This window comes from Dromaius novaehollandiae, chromosome Z (genome assembly GCF_036370855.1).
Source record: "Dromaius novaehollandiae isolate bDroNov1 chromosome Z, bDroNov1.hap1, whole genome shotgun sequence".
NCBI lineage: Eukaryota > Metazoa > Chordata > Aves > Casuariiformes > Dromaiidae > Dromaius > Dromaius novaehollandiae.
This window is the reverse complement of record NC_088132.1, coordinates 59639946-59658093: the sequence shown is the minus strand read 5'-3', so window position 1 is coordinate 59658093 and position 18148 is coordinate 59639946. Positions and strand designations below refer to the sequence as shown.

Genomic DNA, 18148 nt, shown 5'->3' with positions numbered 1-18148 from the left:
TTAAACATTCTTTCTGAGCTTCCCAGGGTGGTCTTGTAACACTACCACGTAAAGGATCTGCTCTCCCCGGCAGTTAGGACAGGGCAGCGGCGCCAGTTCTGCGCCGATCCGATGCAAACGTTGCCGCTCTCCGTGGGGTTGTTACTGCTGCCAGCCGGGGCGGGCGGAACGAAGAGCAGCCTAAGGACGCGGCGTCGGCGGCGGGGCAGGACCGCTCGGGCGGCCCCTCCTGCTGCAGCTCGCGTCCGCGCCCGCGGCGCCACCCGCGGCTCCCCGCGCCACCGGCAGCGGCTCCGCCGGCCGCGGCGCGGCGCGGGCTGACGACAGCGGAAGCCCCGCGCGGGGGCCGGGGCCGGGCGGCGGCGGAGGCGGTGCTGCTCCGCCCGCCGCGGCGGCGGTGCCCTGCGCGCTGCCGAGCGGGGCCCGGCACAGCCCAGCCCGGGGGGGCGGCCGCCGCCGGGCGCCGCGCCGCTCTGAGGCACCGACCGAGCCCGCTCCGCTCCGCACCCCGCCGCCGGCATGTCGGCGCCCTGCTGCGCCGGGCAGGTAGGGCGCGGGGCGGCCCGGCGCCGGGGGGGCGGCCGGCGGGTCCAGCGCGCCGCGGCCGGGGGCAGCGCGGCAGGTGCGGCCGGGCCGCGCGGGGAGGCGCCGCCGCCGCCGGGGGCCGCTTGCGGGGCGGGCGAGCGGGGCCGCTGCGGGCCGCGCTCCCGGGCGAGCCGCCCCCGGGGCGACGGCGGCGCTGCCGGGGCCCGTGTCGGCGGGGAGCGGTGCACGCGGCGCCGGGGAGGCTCGCGCTGTGCCGGCCGCGGGGCCCCGCGCAGCCGCCCGGGTTTCGCGGCGGCGGCGTTGGAGCGCGGCTGGGCAGCGCGGGGTGCGCGCACTTACCGCGCTCGTGAGCGCCGCTGCGAGGAGCCGCAGCCGGGCAGCGCGGCGTGGATGGAGACGCGGTATTGAGGAGGAAACCTTTGGGAAGAGCCGTAAAACGAAGAATAATTCCTGCAGGGGAAACGCCGGCAGAACTGCCTGACACGCACCGAGCTAAAAGAGGGGCTGCGTGGTTGTCACTGATACCCGTTGGGGCAGCGAGACCCCACAGCGTGCGAGAAGGGGAATGGCCTTATTTCTGTGGGCCGGCTCCCGGCTGCCCGGCACCCCCGGCCCTGGTGCCGGCCGGGCCCTTCCCTGAGCGCCCCCGCATTTGGCTCGCGGAGGGTCCAGCAGGTGCCGGTGCCAGTGCTGGCGGGGATGCGAGCGACGGGGCGAAGCGCGGGGTGAGGGGGCGGCGTGGGACCTCCGCCTTCCGGCATCGAGGAGGTGGTAAATCCGTTCGCTGCGTCTTATGGAAATACCCGTCTTGTTGGCTGTGCCCGTTGTGACGGGTGAGCGGTGTGGGCCTGGGGAAGCGTGGTCTCCCAGGGTCCCGTCCAGACCTGCTTCGTCGTTGCGCCCCGTGGAGGGACTTGCGCTCCTGCCAGCGGTCTGCCCGGCCTGTTGCTAGACTGCGTCTCCCCAGGCACTTTATTCTTGTGCTTCTTTTTCCCAGATCTCTGTTTCTGCAACAGAAACCCGTTGTTACCTGTCCTGTCTGCAACAGAGCAGCCAGAGAGCTTATTCTTTCTGTTTTACACATTTAAAGACCTGAACAGTCCTCATTTTGTTGGTGTTCCCTCCCTGGTTGCTCTGCCCACCCTCAGCTTGCGATTATTCTTATTTCTGTGTGCACCATCTGGAACAAGCTCAGATCTTTCTTGAAGCGTGAAATCCCAGCTAGGTTTGCTCTTCCAGCTGTGGTTTTCTCAGCGCCCGGCGGGCCGGGAGGACCTCCATGTGTGCCCGCGCCGCGCTCCCGTGCACGCTCCTCTGCACCTAATCACACAGCTGTAGGTGGCCACGGGTGAAAGCGGTAACTGCGCCTGCTAATACCGCTGTTAGAGAAGGGGCTCTCCTTGGCTGCTGCCTCCCATGTATTTTGGCAGCATGTGAAACAAGTTTTAGACCGGCTCAACCTCTGTTGCACAGTGTGGAAGTAACAGCAGTGCTGCTGGTAGGCGCTGTTCAGTGGCAGGTCGTGGCTGTTCATGGCACCTTCACTGCTTTTCTGCTGAGACTCCTGGTGAATGATGTCATTTTAGTGTGACCAAACTTTGAAGCATTTTAAAACTACTGTTACTATCTCGTGTAGTAGTATCCATAGTAATGTTTCATTGATACTGATGTGTCACTTAAGAGTCTGGAAACAAACTAAACTCCGTGGTGATGTTGGAGTCTAAGCAAAAGCCCTAAAGCAGTCATAACGCCAGAATTATGCAGTACCCTGGGGAAATGTATTCTGCTGGCTCAAGCATTATTTTTTGATGTAAGACTTATCTATGCCAAATATGGCATATTGCTGGAGTTATACCAGCAAACTCCTACTGCGGATGACCTATCTCTAGGCCGAGATAGCTGACACAAAGTGCGTTTCAGCAGTGTGCAATGGAACTTTTCTTTAAGAAAGAACGATCTTTGCATTCACAGGTAGGTGAATCTCAACCCTCAATGGGGTGAGGTTGCTTGTTCAATATTTCTTCTAATACACACACAAAAGGGACAGAAGTTTCTCTTTCTCTGTCAGCCCATCTTCCTCAAATGTTTTATAGGTAATGTTAATCCAGCTAGAAAAACGAGAAGAAATTTAGCCTCTTTTTAAGTCTTCTCCAGAGTATGAAGTTAATCCTGCCTTCAGATATGGAGATGATGTGCTTAAGGATGAACTTTATACAATGAGTCCTGACCAATACTGGTGGTGTATCCCTCCTTTTCTCCCTGAAAAACACTAGTTCAACTGGTTTGGTATCCCATGTTTTTTTAGTACGAAGTACTCTTGCCCTGCACATCTCTGCCTTTCTCCGTTTCTGTCAGTGTGCTTTCCAAGAGCTTGCTGAGAATTTTGGTGTTGTCCTTGCGAGCTGTAAAAGTGCAGCTAGCGTACTTGGATGTCTGTGGCTGATACCAAAGCAATATTGTGAGTTAATGACTTGGCTGTCCATTTTCTCCATTGTTAATGCCAGCAAATTTTCCTGGTGAGAAGTAGATGAGTTATTATTTTTGTTTTTGGATCAAACTGTGCTAAACATCCACTCAATGATGGCTCTCTGAATAAATGCATTCAGATTTCTCAGAATAAATTCCTGTTGTTAAAGAAGACAGTGGCAAGCTGCCAGACTTCAGTGTACTTCAGTTGTGCTGATTTTGCACTTGAAAATTATTTAAAATAATCTTAATTAGCATTACTATGCAACTTGCATCCTTGCCAAGTAGACCCTGGGAGCTTGCTCTTGAGATACTTGGCCATTTATAAACTTTAGCTTCTGCAACTGGTTTGTGTCGGGCAATGTCCAAACTTACTTTAAAGAGGATTGCAATTTTTAGGTTTCTTTGCTGTGAGAAACTTGCTACATATTTCTGCTTTTTCTAATCTTTCTTTGGTAGACTCTTTTTCAGAATGCGATGAGGGTACAGTCTAGTTTGGGCCTCCACGATATGAGTTTGCTTTTGATTACATAAAAACATCTGCTTAAATTGACAGGAAACAGGATTTTACATTTGGCTTTTCTTCTGTAGTTATTCTCATGAGAATAAAGTTGAGATCATGGTTAAGAAAGCAGCTGTTGCGGAAAATCTTTATTACAATGAATGTTTTTTCCAGAGTTAAATAAATGTAATTTAAATATTTAACATTTAGGTGTTAGGTGGCAATCTCTTGTAGCTGGGTTGTTCATGAAGATGTGTTTTTCAATTAGAACTGGTAATTATTAACATCTAGGAACAGTCCAAAGCTAATTTCATTGGCCTAGCAAATCTTGAGTGCTTTCTTTAGTGCTATTCAGCACTTAGAAATCATATCATGTGATAAATTCAGTAAGATGTGCCACAAGTAGAATATCAGGTTTTTGTTTTATACCCAGACCTCTAACTCTGAGAGTTTAAAGAAAATAAAAAAGCTTTATTTAAAATTATGGCTTAGGGTAGTCTATGACTTCGGGGGCTTATGGCTTTTGGGTCAAGGGAAAGGCTTTTGGGGGAAGGGAAGCAGAGGCTTCAAAGGGGCGCTTTTCCCTCCGTCCTGCCCTCATGCTCTCCCCCTCTCCCTGCACCGTGCCGTGGCGGGACGGGCTGCAGCCCCGGTGCCGGCACGGTGCCTTCGCCAGCGCCCTCTCGCCACGGTGCTCCAAGGGCCGCCTGCTGCCGGTGGCCTTCCTGCCGCAGAGGGCTTGGGTTGTCGCACCTCACCTGAACCTTTCAGTTTAGGGGGGAAAAAAGGTGAGAAGATCAGTTACGGGTTTTAACCACAGTCACAGCTGTCTTTCCACAGCGGACAAAACACCGCTCTGTCCCACCACCTCTTGTCAGTCGTGATTTAAGATGAAACTACTTAACCGAATCTGAGGTCTGATTTGGAATATCGCCGTGTCCTAAAGGGCTCTTAAATACACTGAGGAAAAACAGGGTGGGAAGGGACTTTTTTCCCAGTTTGCAAAAACATACAGATTTTATTTTGCACAAACGGTTGTCTGAGCAATTGAATTAGCAAAGCCTGGTTTTCTACAGCTTTGTGTATTGAGCTTGGTATCTTATGTCGATTCCTTTTCTAATAGTGACGTTATGTTGCAGCTTTTTCTTTGTTTGGGGTTAAGAGATCATTTTCCTCTGCTAACCCGCTTGCCTGTTCTCATGGAAATTGTAAGAACTTAATATTTTTGAGGCCCCCATCTCTTTGTCCTATTTGGACAAAAATTGCTGATGTATTCACAAGCGACTGGAAAGGGAGGCCAAAGCAACCAGCCGACAGCGAGGTCACAGGAGTGCTGTATCGCTTGACGCTTGCTCTGTTAGATTGATTTCTAAGTAATCCTGTCTCTGGGAAGACACAGAGGCAGAAGATACTCTTTCTCCTATCTGTTGCTGCATAATTTTTCAGCCTTTACTTCTCATGTCCCACAGTGATTGTCACTTGGTTGCACTGTGGTTTTAAAGAGCCCACTGAAATACCCATCGCTCCACAGCCGCAGAGCAAAGGCTGTGTAAGGACAGGACCCTTATCTTTAAGGGCAAGGGAGTACTTCTCTGGGAATGGATTAAAATCCTATTGCTGCTTTTCTGCGAGTGGAGGTGTTCTGGGGTGGCCTTTTTCATTGCTGAGGCTTGCAGTAGAAAGCGTGCACTCATAGTTGCCAGCGCAGCCGTGCTCGTGCCAGGGGAGTAATCGAATGAGAGCATTAGCTGCGACGGCAGCGTGAGCTGAAGGTCCCGTCTGGAGCTGGTGGCCTCTGTGGTCCAAAACGCACACTGGGGTCCAATGATGTTCTCAACAGAGCCCTGGGAAGGCACTTCGACTTCAGGTTGCTTCCAAGGATCTTCTCGTATCTGAATTAATGGCACTTCTGTTTCTTTCCCAGCTCTGTAATACAGTTTGACATGTTAAATGCCTGGCTTCCTAGATTTTTGGGACCTGATGGACTATTCTGACTACTTAGTTTGACCTGCTGCATTGTTCAGGGCACCCAGGGAACAGGCTTCAGTGCTAGCATTGAGAGTATTCTTGTTTTTGAAGGATATCCTTGAATTGAGTGCCTTTGTAGGAAACTGACCTCTGTCGTGGAGGCTCCTTCATTTAAAATAAAATCGCTGAATCTCTGCTATTTTGAATGCATGCTATTGCGTCTGTTCTCCCAACTGATTTAAAGCCTTTTCCTGTTTAAAAGTGCTAGTAGGTGGTGTCTGAAGGTTGTTACGCTGCAGCGTGAGGTTATCGGAGTGACAGAGCCGGCAAGCGCTTTCAGGGCTGTACTGTTTACGGTGACGTTTGTTGGGGGAAGTTGGCTCTGTGTTTGCTTGGAAGAGAGTGCCGACACACCTAGTAATCTTGTTATCGATACAGTTAGTCATAACTATACTAGGGCTGATTTTGCGGTTAGTAATGCTCAGATTTTTAGATATATGGAAGAGGTCACAGTCTGAAGATGGCAAGTTTTACATTTCTGCCCAGTAAAACTGATCCAAAATGTATCATCTGTTAAACTAAATTTAAACAGGATCTGTTGTTAACTTCTTCTGAAAAGACTTAACTTGCATGTTTTTCCCTTTTTTATTGCAGTTTAGCAGAAATATTTCAGAAATATTATTCAAGATATTTCTTGAATAGTCATTGTAATGCTATTACCAATTCTAAACAGAAAAATAAGCGATAGGAAGTCATAAACAGGTTCCAGTTTGAATCTATCAAGCTGGGAATGTGTGTGAAGTTGGCTGTGCTGGACACTGGAAGGTCTTTAGCAAAGCTTTGGGCAATTAGAAGGGTTCATTTTTGTTTTAATGTGACTGGCAAGAAATAGTTAACCTTTCATTCCAGTTTGCTGGCTTTGTCAGTCTGTATGAAGGTGTTAATCTTTCCTCCTCTTGAAGTCTGCTTGAACTCAGTACCAAAAATACCTTTTAAAGACAAAACATCTTTGTGAAATGACTTAGAGCTGTCAGTTTCTTCAAAACTGAAGCAGCTGTTCCAGCTGCATGATTTTAAATCAATATATATGGAGATTGTTTTAACTGCTTCCTCACTCCTATGTTTTATGGATTTATGAAATTATCTTCCTTTAACAAAATGTTCTAGCTTCTTTCCATCCCTGGCGATGCACCGTGTTGCTTCATTATATCATTCTGCCTCTAGAGTGCTGGTCTTGAGCGTCAGAGCTAAACTGGAGAAAATCTATCTGCTCATTGGATGGAAACAGTGGCCTTAAATTGTCAGACTTTGCTATTGCTGGCTTGTCTTTAATCTTCCAGTTGCTCTGCGTAGGATCATCTTTGCCGTGAGAGGCAGAGATGTGGCTGCAGTGCTAGCTGGAACCACCTGCAGATAAGAAAATTGTGAAATACGAAATGACAGGACAGGGTTCAGGAAGCTGAGGTTGCTGGAGGAAGTGTCTTACAGCCTTCAAATGAGAGATTGGGACTGAACAGTTTGAGCTCCTTGTTTGATGAACAAGGAGAAAACACCAGGTATTTAAAAGGCTCTCTAAGTTAGCAGAGAGCCTCGGCAAGAACCGCTGTCTGAAAACTGTGGCAGATTTCAAAGTGGTTTTTTTTTTTTTTTTGCTATTTTTAGTGATAAATATAATTAACCACTAGGAGGGACAGGCTGACCATTTCATACTGCCGTCAAATCCAGACAGTCTGTACTGAGCCCAATAACTAGGGAGTAGCTGTGCTGCAGGGGACTGGGTGATGTGAAACACACTGATACTGGGGTCAGTATCAGACTAAACAATTGTCTTGAAGTTTCCAAAATCATTAAGAGAGGAGCACTCTAATTTAGAAATTTCAGTGACGTGTTTTGTTTTTTCTAATGCTGAGCTTAGTCACCGCTTAGTAATGTTTGAGCATAAAGACAAAAGATCCTCATCCTCAGTTCAGTCAAGGGCTTAATCTCTGCTCTGCCAGAGTCTGAAAGTCTGAAAGCTTGCCCGTGTTTTCACTCCCAGCACAGCTGTCCTAGAAGCTACTTTCTCGTTTAGGTTTTGAACTACTTCCTACTATACGGTAGTATATGCCCCATTGTGCCAGACGCAAACCCTTCATTTTAGAAATTCGACTTAGAGCACATTAGCCTCACTGGAAAGGAGGATTCAGGCAATGTTTGTGCTGGCGTGACTTTTCTCTGAAGTCAGTTATAATTTTTCACAGTTCACACAGTGTGAGGTGTACTCCTAAAAATAGGTTGCTGGTTAATTAAGTGGTATGCTGGTCACAAAATCTCTTGGTTTAGGCCACATGATCAGCCTGAATATTAAAGAAGGAAGCATTGAAAAGCCAGCTAAGACTGATAAAAGACAAAATAAAGCTTCTTCAGGGAATTTAGTTACTTCACAGGGACAAGCAAACCATTCTGCAGTCATGCAACTGCTTGAAGAAGCTTTTGCAAAGCTTGTGTACGTAGCAGCAGGGGCTTCAGTAATGGTCTGACCCCAGATCCTAGCACTTGGGACCCCTGGCCTCAGGCACCTCTCGTTTCTGTGAAGCAGTGCACTAACAGAGTAGTTTGCTTGCTTGATGTTCCTTCACAAAATAAAAGGTCCAAGTGTTGGAGCGTAACCACTTCTAGATATTAGCTGTTCAGGGCATGCTGCTTTGCTCCCTCAGCCTGCTTCGATGCTTCATGTTGCTATGAGAGTTGTTTGGGCATTTTTTGTAGACTTTGCTATTAACAGATCACTGACCACATTATTTGCAAGCCTTATGGCCTGGCTAATGCTGGTAGTCAAGTAATCAAACAATTTATGAAAAACTAAGCCTTCATGAAAAGAAGCTTCAGCAAGGCACATTCCTTTGCTCTATGGAATGGCCAGAAGGCATGTAATCTTTCTGTCTACACTGTTTGGGCAGTAATTTAGAAGGAAAGAGGTGAAGCACTGTTAAGTCTTCATTTCATGTAAGCGTGCATTGTTTTTTTATTTAATCTGCTATTCTTCACTTTGATTTTTACCATTTCTGCTTAAGTCTCCCAAACGGAAGAGTGCTTTGCTGTGACAAGTTTGATACTTTCCTATGGTTTGTGTATATTAAAAATACCAGAGGCTATTTTGGGCAGCGATCCTGGAACTCCTGTACTGAGATACACTTTATTTTAATGGACTTTCTTTTAATGGCTACACAAAATATTTTCAATGATCCTTGGGTTTTTTTTGGAAATGTCTCTGGAAAATACCTTCCTAAAATGTCACTGTCTCTATAAAAGCAGTAGGCAGGACATATCCACTCTGCAGCTCATTCTTGTATGTGAATAATTATGTGCGTGCTTAGCATTACTGTTGTATCTAGTTCTGCTGATTTATCAGCTTGGATCATAGACTTGCAAAAACTTACACGTGGCAGATGTTGAGTATACGGTGATGGACTATTCATTGTAGGGAAGGAGTAGCTCACACGCAAGATGCTAAACCTGCTTTTACCCTGTTTTGTTAACCTGCCTAACCTTTTTTTTAACCATAGGTGTTCCCCAAGCTGAAATAGGGCAGGAATGTGCAAATATATCCAGGGCTGCCTATACTTGGAAAAAGGGTTAGCCCTGACTAGGGCTGTTGTGTGGTCTGTACTGCACTATTTCTAGTTTCTGATCTTCACTGTGTGGATGTAAAATGACTGTTCTCCTGGTCTGACAGGGGCCTCCTGCACTCTCCTCAAATGAAACAATAGAAAGATACCATGGGAACGCGTCCGTCCGGAGGAGGTGAATCGGCTGGGTCGAAGCGCATGGGACTGACCTCTGCTGTCCCCTCGGTTGAAATGGTAGAACTAGTTCTGTCATTGCGTAGCAGATATCATCAGGCAGCTGAGAAGGACTGTTCATTCCCCCCCCCCCCCCTTTTTTTTCTTCTTTAACCCATCTGATTTCTTGATTTGGTTACCCCCAGCACCAGAAACAGCTCTTATAAGTGCTGGTGAGATGCTGGTGCGAGGGTAGGAGTGAGTGGCTGGCAGAGGAGAAAGGTTGGGGGGAGCCAGTGGCCCTTAAGCCAGTCCTGCCACCAAAAGAGATGGATGTGAAACTGTATATTGAATAATTTTTTAAAAACAAAACAAAACAGAAAAGTTTCCACCACTGCTTTCCACAGCTGGTACTGTGAAGCCAGTGTCAAATAAGCCATTATCCAGCCAGTTCAAATCACTGAACTCTCTGCAAGTAAACTGGATACTCAAGTTTCAGAATTTCAAATACGCTATGGTCGCACACTCTCCGAGCTCCTGAAGGGTAGCAGTGAGCAGAGCAGATAACCAGGCTGCGTTGTGAAGGCCTGACTCCTCAGTAGATTAGCACAACGGGGGAGGTTGGTTATAAATATTTGTGGAAAGCACAAATATTTATGTAGTCCTTGTAATTATTGTCAGACACTGATGCTTGCCCAAAAACAAAGAGATGTAAGACTGGGGAGGGAATTGGGATGACCGTACATACTCATGCTTACTGCTAACTTGTGGGAATCTTTGGACCAGAAGGAGTTTAAGCCAGAATCGCTCGCAGCTGTGACAGACCTCTGCCAGCGCAGCCTGACTCCCTGCTGCGGTGGTGCTGGGCTCTTGGGAACCCAGGGCTCCCAGGGATCGCATCTCGGGATGGCGAGCTCGGCTCCCGGCTCTGTAAGTGTGGACAGGATCCTCGAGGCCTGCCTGCTTGTACAGGTGTTGGGCCTTGGGTTCTCTGGTTTTTGTTCTGAAAACTAGGAAGCATGTTTTGTTCTTCAGGACTCATCCTCTGGAAGAGCGTTTGTTGCTCTAAAACAGGATGTAAGTTATTGTTTGTTTTTTCCCAGAATTTGCGCTGGGAGGTGAGTTTTCAGCTTTTGACTAGGTCTGGCAAAAACTAGTGTTCCAGAGAAATTGGAAGCGATCCAAAACTGTTTCTCCTGCAGACTTGTTTAATGATCAGCTAAATAACATGTAAAAGGTTTGTGACATTACTTGCTTCTTCACAGCCTGTTTTTTAACATGTTAAGAGATTTCTCAGGGGCTTGCACTTCTGCACCTGTGGGTCCCGCGTCCTTGGGCAGGGCAGCTGATCTTAAAGTGGTGAGAAGGAAGAGGTGAGGTGAGCTGGGCCATGCCCATGGTAAGGCACATGGCATTAGAGAGGCTCCACAGTGTAGCTGCCCTTCAAGGTCAACCTGTCTGACAGAGAATTTGCTGTGGAGGTGGACTTGAGCTCTGTCATCCAAAGGTAATGTCTTTGAAACCTCTCAGGCCAGTAATGTGCTGCCGGCATCTTACTTTTTGACACAGAGACTGTTTTCATTTACGTTTGGATAACACCCTTTTCATTGCGGTCCACTCTGGAATGTAGTTGCTCATAGCTAGAGCTAAAAAAAATAGGGAAAAAAAGAGAGAGAGAGGCTTGAGGCTGCGGCCCAATAACCAGCTTTCTAGCATTTCCATGGCTATTCAGAATGCTCAAAGGAGCGCATCTGAAATAAGGTGGCTGCACTGGTATTTTGCATAAATATTGCTAACTTACAGATTGCATGGCAGCTATTAGAAGCTATCATTAAAGTCGCTCTAAATAATGTGGTACAAAGCATAAATGAGTTATGTTCTATTTAAGTATTTGTTGCTTTAAATAGCAGCTCCAGAGACCCAGGACTGGAATAGCAGACACGTTGCTGGACATGAATGAGGTTTCACTGGCAGAGCTGTGTAGCACCTGGCTTAGGAAACATTGTTCCCCTCTCACTCTTACAAATGCCAAAGCTGCATGCCTTTTTAATTCTTTAGTGTAGTTTTTAACCTTATGGTGAATATAGCCAGCAGTTGAAGTTCATCCTGGATAGTTTGAGCACTTAAGTTGATGCAGATTGAAAAGAGCTCTAGTACTGCTATTTTCCTTTTTTCCATAATTCTTAAGTGGATGGCTTATACTTTTCTGATATATTTTTGGTTTGAAATACTATTATTCCATTTGTTTGCTGAATCAGTAACTTGCCATAGCTTTGTTATTTCTTTGTCTAGTAGTTGATGCTGTAAGCATTAACTTAATTTCAGTACATATCAGAATTAAAATATCCATTCAGCCCCCATTGCCTTCTATTTCAGAAGTGCACTTGCACGGTGTGTTTATACACATAGTGCTTTTTATTCTAACTTTGGTGCCAGTGTGAGCCCTTTTTGTTTATTCCACACAATTTGAACTTTGTGTGTTTTTTTTTTGGGGGGGGGGGTGTTTTTTGTTTGCAGCAGCAGTAGTTTTAGTGGTTGCTTGCTTTGAGGCCGCTCTCTCCTCTGGCGTGAGATTCGGTGATGAGTTGAGAGCACTGTAGAGCAGGAGTTGAGTTGAACTGCCCCCATTTTATTTGCTGTAAAAGCTGAGCAGCCGTCAGTAGCTGAGCCCTCGCGTCATTCGATGCACCCGCTGTGTGGGGCTGAAGGCAGGAAGCCTGGGCGTGAGTATTGCAACTGATAATAACCGCAAGGAAATAACAAGCTGCGAGTCTTTTCAAGACAATTCTTCAAAATGGTTTAGGGCTCTTCGACCAACCAGCGTAGATGTGAGATCCTGTGGAGTCGTATCAGATACACGTCTGCAAACAAACTTCTCAAACCGTTGCCTTTTTCTCTAGGCTGGACAGTCTTCGATACTGAAAGAGGAAGTGTCTTAGGAGGAAAACAGTATGTGATGGTTTAGTGTCTAAAGATGCATATGAGCAAGTGAAGTTTGTCAGGGCAACTTAAATGTGGCTTTTGCTGATTAGGACGTTTCCCTCAGTGAAAAAACAAGCGTGTTTTGAAGCCCTTGGCAAGGGCTAAGAAATGCCTGCCATCGTGTACAGCTCCTTGCTGGGCAGCAGCGGGGTTTCCTGAACGTCTGGGCAGAGCTGCGGCTCTGCCCCTGCGTCACCTCGCAGGGCTGAAGGAAACACGGGCAAAGCGGCCTCAGCGGCTCTTGGCGTGCTGTGTGCCCCTGGCCCCGGCAGCGCCCCGCTGCCGTGCGGGGCCCTGGCCGCAGATGGTCCCTGCGGAGGGGAGCGGTGAGCGGCTCTAGGGCTGCGGGAGGGGGTGGAAGAGAAGGTGTCCCACCAGCACGCACGCTCGGGTGTCTCCTCTGGTCACCGCTGCTTGCTCAGCAGAGGCAGCTTCACCTGGCTCCTTTTGCAAGGAAGGGCCTGGCCAGGGACACTGTTGTCTTACATGAGGGGCGTGTATGTGTATACACAAGCTTCTTTTTGTATATTTTATATATATTTTTATATATATGTATATATATAAAAAAAATTCTATATATGTGTGTATATATGTATACACACACACATATATGTGTATATACACATATATGTATATACACACACATACATATATATAAAAATATATGTATATAATATGATCTTCAATCTCACCTTTCTCTCGCTTTGTTTGTAATAAGCTAGAAAGAAAATATATTTCCATGTTCTTCCTCTATTGCCCAAGATTTAGGACTGTCAGCATTTTTGTTGTTATTTGTTAGGCAGCCTTGAGCACAACTATCCCCAAGTGTGGCTTAAGCAGTTTAATTAACCTTTAATTTCCTCAGTCTCTAGTAGCACAGAAAGTTTGTGGCAAAAAAAGTGTGTTCCTGTATGTACATACTGCACCTTAAAATGTACAGTATGACTTTGATGAATTGAAAATGCATCTATACAGCTTGTTGTGAAGCAAAACCCATCTCCAACTTGTATGAGAAACCAAGTCATTTTGTCTGTAAGCTAAAAGCAAATATCTGCAATCTGTGTCCTTCTTGCACAGATTTGTTTATTCACCGTGGAGGCGGGAGAGTATATTACAAGAAAGAGAGCCTCATCACTGCGGTGACTGTTCTGTTGGGCAAAACATACCAGGACCATAAACTGCATGGAAATATCAGAAAATAGGATTAAGAAATCAGGAGCAGTTCATACTCGCCTTCATCCTTAGTATGTGGGAAAACTAGGAATTGGTATGTTTAAACATGGTGACTTTTGGTAAACAAGACAATCTGTTTGCACTTCAATACTGATCAGATGGGAAGAGATGACTCAAGAAATTCTGGAGTTTCATAGGAAGTCTCCCAGCTTCCCTTTCTGACTTAGGCAATAGAAAGCAGCAGTGATGATGGAATGACTTATGTTTTTGTCTTGCTTTCCAGCTGGCCTGCTGCTGTGGTATTGCTGCTTGTTCCTTGTGCTGCAAATGCTGCCCCAAGATAAAGCAGTCAACAAGTACCCGGTTCATGTATGCGCTTTACTTCATCCTGGTGACTATCATCTGCTGCATCATGATGTCAACAACAGTAGCGAACGAAATGAAAGTGCACGTAAGTAAGAGAGACAGCTCCGCTATCAGCCCCAAAGAGAAATGGGGCTCCCTCTAGGTCTCTCTGGGTACATGGGCAATCCCTCCAGTGTTTCCTCTGGGGACTGTTCTGCATGATCAAGAGGCAGTCGATTCCCTCCACCCCACCACTTCGAAACCCAAAAGGGACAAGTTTCTGTGTTCTGCCTGTTCCTATCGATTGCTCACCCTTCAAGTTTATTTCACAACGGGAAGAGTCAAGGATCATAGGACTAGTGGCCTTCTTCCTCTTTTGTTGTGTAGAAATCCATTGCAATAAACCCAGCCTACATTGGCTGGGCAGGTGGTTTCACTAGAGTCTGTTATGGGATATGCTACGGTAGAACAGATTATTTTTTTGGTAAACCTTTTCAAATGAGAAACTCGTCAGGAACCTCAGTGGCTTTTAAAGGAGATGTTTTGTCCTTTGGGCTCCGTCAGACAGAACACAAAGTAATAGCAGAGGAAACAGAAAGGGTAGCCTAATCCTAGCTAGTAAAGGCATCTCTGGCATGGGATTCCTCACAAGTTCACTCTAACATTGCATTTGGCTTCGGTAACTAGTTTAGTAGCAGAAAAAAATCAAAGATAACTCTTCCAGGGCTGCATTTATAATTTTAATTCTGTGTTCCTTGATGTTATGTGACAGGCTACCACAGCGCACAATGCTGAATCCTTTACAAAGGGTTTCTTAAGTGTGTGTGAATCATCATGTTCCCATGGCCTCTACCCACAGCAGATACTGTTCAGATCTAATTGTCTTTTTAATTAAAAAAAGCTTCAAAAGAATGAAGGGAGCTGTGGCTAAAACAAGACTTTAAAAGCAAGTTTCTTTCAGAGTCTTAGTATAGCTTTCCTGAGCTAAATGTTCACCAGCCTGTTTGAGGCCACACACTAGAGCTGTTGTTCCATGTCTTTTGGGTTGTTTTTTTAAGCCACCCAAGTCAGTCTCAGTAGCACAAATTCTCTCTCACCCTCTGCAAACTACAAGAAAAAAGTCTGTTTTTTAGGGAGAGGGAAAAATGGTCGGATTTAACTTTTAAAAGTTAAGTAGTGTAGGACTGAAACTTAGCTTCAGCATCAAATGTGGCATGAGGCCTGCTGTGCAGTTGTAATCCAGCTTGCCCTAGAGGTTCAGAAGGACTCAGTCGCCGCAGGCATCTAGTTGTGCGGTGTTAGAGCGCCAGTGGGATTGCAGTTGGGGCTGCTCCTGGTTTAACCGGTTGCTGGTCGTGTTGAGTCTCTGCTTACCCTACGTGCTTGTCTTTGTTATCTGCGAAACCTTCCCTCCGGATCCAGTTGAATTCACCCTGTGAATGCAGCACAGATGAGCTGACTGGCTTATGTCACGGCTAGCTTGAGGGCTTCTGTGCTGCATTCTCAGTGACCTTGCCTGATGGCTGCTGGTCATCAGAGGTTGAGGGTAGCCCTGTAAGAATGCCCAGTACAGACATGATGTTTGTCCATGACCTGTGACTTTAAAACTGCTTAACATGTGCATGCTGAAATTGCTTGCCAGGAATTACTTTGGCTTACTAGATGCTTAGATTGGCAAAAAGTGGATAATCCAAGGAACTGAAGTGTGTAGAAGACAAATTACATGCTCATGTTCAAATTTCATACAGTCATTTTCCACCAATAGAATGGTTTTAATGCCGTTTATATCCCCAACAAAAAAGAATACATTTTATCCAAACAAAAAAGTGATTCAGAGTCATTAAGCAGCCTTCAACAACATGCTTTTCAGTATTGCCAAATTTTTTTTCCAGTTCTTATTGTTGAAAGCTCAGCCGTAGGAAGAAATGGCACAAAGAGTAGCTGTTAGTGTGAAGTGGAAAGATAATTGCCCTCTTAATTTAGAGCATTTGATGGCTTTGAATGGGAAATGGAGCATCTGAAAGTAGGCTTTCTTTATCTGCTCTCTAATTTAATAATTATGTTCTGGGCTGTGGAAAGTTCAAAGACTCCTGAAGCTAATTCAGCCCAGTTGTAGTAGAGTGCACCTTGAAAGTATCTATCCAGACTGGGAAGCTGAGACTGGTTAATAATGAAATGTGTTTTGAAAGTGCTGGGCACTTATTGATTCCATTGCTTTGGGCCAGATGGTGGAGTACTGTTAGCTCCTGAAGCCAGACTGTATGCAAAAGCTTTGCATGATGCTTCTAGAGCCTCACCCTCTCTTTTTTGAGAAGAGAATTTTAGTTAATTTTAGTTAGATTTTTTTTAATATTAAAATTGACACGAAAAATTGACAAATATTTGAGTGCAGTCCTTTACTGAGCCAGAGTCTTGATGTAGAACTGTCTCCTTTACCAGTCTAGAGATCAAATAATCATCCTAATGTTATGCGAAAGGAATCTAACCCTTGCAAATGGGTTTCTTTGTTTTGTTGGTTGGCTATAAATTCTTAAGTCTGAAGTAGTTTTAAAAGTATTTATTGTAGCACTGTAGCCTTTAGACTTTTGAAATTATTTTGGGAGTAAGCCACAGCAAGTGGCTTTTTGGACAGCTTAAAGAGAGACTTTTAAAGAAGTTTTGCAGTGTTTGGACACCAACTGTCCCACAAGTTTGGGTTGGTTTTTCAGTTCTTTTGCAAGTGCCAGCTCAGAGTGAGGGCCCTGCTCCAAGTGCTGTAACATGGATGGAAAAATGGGTGAGCTCAGTTCCACATCCTCACCAGACTTCGTGGGGAGATGAAACCTTCCGTCAATGGGAGGGCACAGTACCTATGAAATATTTGGTTATGGTATCAAAACCTTGATTCCTAATCAAGCTGGCAGCATTTTGAGGGCCTAGTACTGTGTGATGAGCCTTAAGAATTGAAGAAAGAAAGGACACTGTCTTTCTGGAGAGATTTTTCTATGTTCTTTTCAGGCTTCTTCCCTCTCCCCTGAGCTGCTCCTGTGTATATAGGACACCATGGGAGAGAGGCCTGGAGGGCCAAATTATGAAAAATATTGAAAGAAGTCAAGTCATTTGTGTTTTATGTCTGGGGGAAAAGCAAGAAGCAGTGGAGGGATAGTAAGGGAAAGGATGATTTTGGCCAGGAAAAAGGTCTGAGTATTAGTGTGCGGAATAGATTTCAGAGGAGCAAGGTTGTGTCTCAAGGAAAAAGATGGGGTACAACATGAATCAAGACAAGGAAACAAAGCAGGACCCAACCTGAGGAAGGACTTCTATGCCTGGGTCCATATGTATTTTTTGCAGTTATGCCAGTTGGTTGAAGAACAGGTATTGCTTTACCCTCAAACATTCTGTTGAATGTTGTGTTTCACAGGGTTTGAAAGAATAATTGGGGGAAAAAGAGAGAGAGAATTGTTTTGGTTTGTCAAAACAGTATTTTGATTTATTTTTCTTAATAAAAGGTGCTTGAAAACTAGTGAGTTTATCCTGAAAGTATCAATGTCTCAAATAATGAAAGAAAATCAGAAAGAGGTATTCAGGAGAATAAACTCCAGTGAAACCAAGTCCACTTGTGTCAAAGCATTTCAGTTTTAGAGGGTTATGTGTTCAGGCAGAGCATGCTTTCTGACTTTTTTCTGCAGCCAGATTTAGGTCTTGGTCCTTAACTGCATTACAGTGTGTTAAAACAAATTTGCCAGAATTTTTTTTTTTTTTAATGAAGCTGTCCATTGCCTATTTCTTGTAAGAATTCAGCTACATATGCAAGATGGCATACGTTTTGAGCAGATGGGCTTTTGTCTTTCTATTCCCTTTCTTAGCTATTCAAGACGGGTGGTTTTACCTGTTCTTCCTCTTTGTCCCTGCAGCCACGTACACATTTTCTTTTATGTCTTCCCTACCCTTTTCTATCACAAATTTCATTTGCCACGTTCTCCCTGTGTTTGATGAGGACATCCAGATTAAAGCAGTCCGGTTTCTCTGACCCTTTAGTCCTATTCAGACACGGTTTTCCCCTGCTGTTCTCCGCGATGCCGTTTCTTGCAGTCCTGCACTCACAGGGCTGGGTACCGGTGGTCCTGGCTCAGCGGTGGCTGGCACCCGGGAGCTGCGTGGCCGTGTTGGCTCAGAGCCACACGCTGTTATTTGGGGTGCCAGCACAAGCAGTGAGGGCAAAACAAGTTTAGGATGGTCTGTACCTGCTCGTGTGGATCCAGCCATTGCAGCAAAGGGCTTCGCGCTCCGAAAATTGCTGATTTGCCCTGATAACGTTGTTGCTAACGCAGCTGTGGAGGCATTAATGTCCTGCGAGCAGACACAGTTCCTGGGTAAGATGCTTTGTCTCCCGCTTGCAGGCCAAAGAATTCAGATTATGTTGCTT

The 18148-nt window shown here is 45.8% G+C and overlaps 1 protein-coding gene across 3 annotated transcripts in view; it reads left to right on the top strand.

Moving 5' to 3' along the window:
* Nucleotides 1–387: 387 nt before the first annotated feature.
* The window catches only part of LOC135324981 (serine incorporator 5-like), a 41557-nt gene continuing 23796 nt past the window's right edge, over nt 388–18148 (top strand). For all 3 annotated transcript variants that reach the window (XM_064502201.1, XM_064502200.1, XM_064502199.1), the window contains exons 1-2: nt 388–546; nt 13682–13849. In XM_064502201.1, coding sequence (XP_064358271.1) covers nt 520–546; nt 13682–13849 — 195 coding nt within the window. In that variant the 5' untranslated portion in view covers nt 388–519. The remainder of the gene's footprint in view (nt 547–13681; nt 13850–18148) is intronic.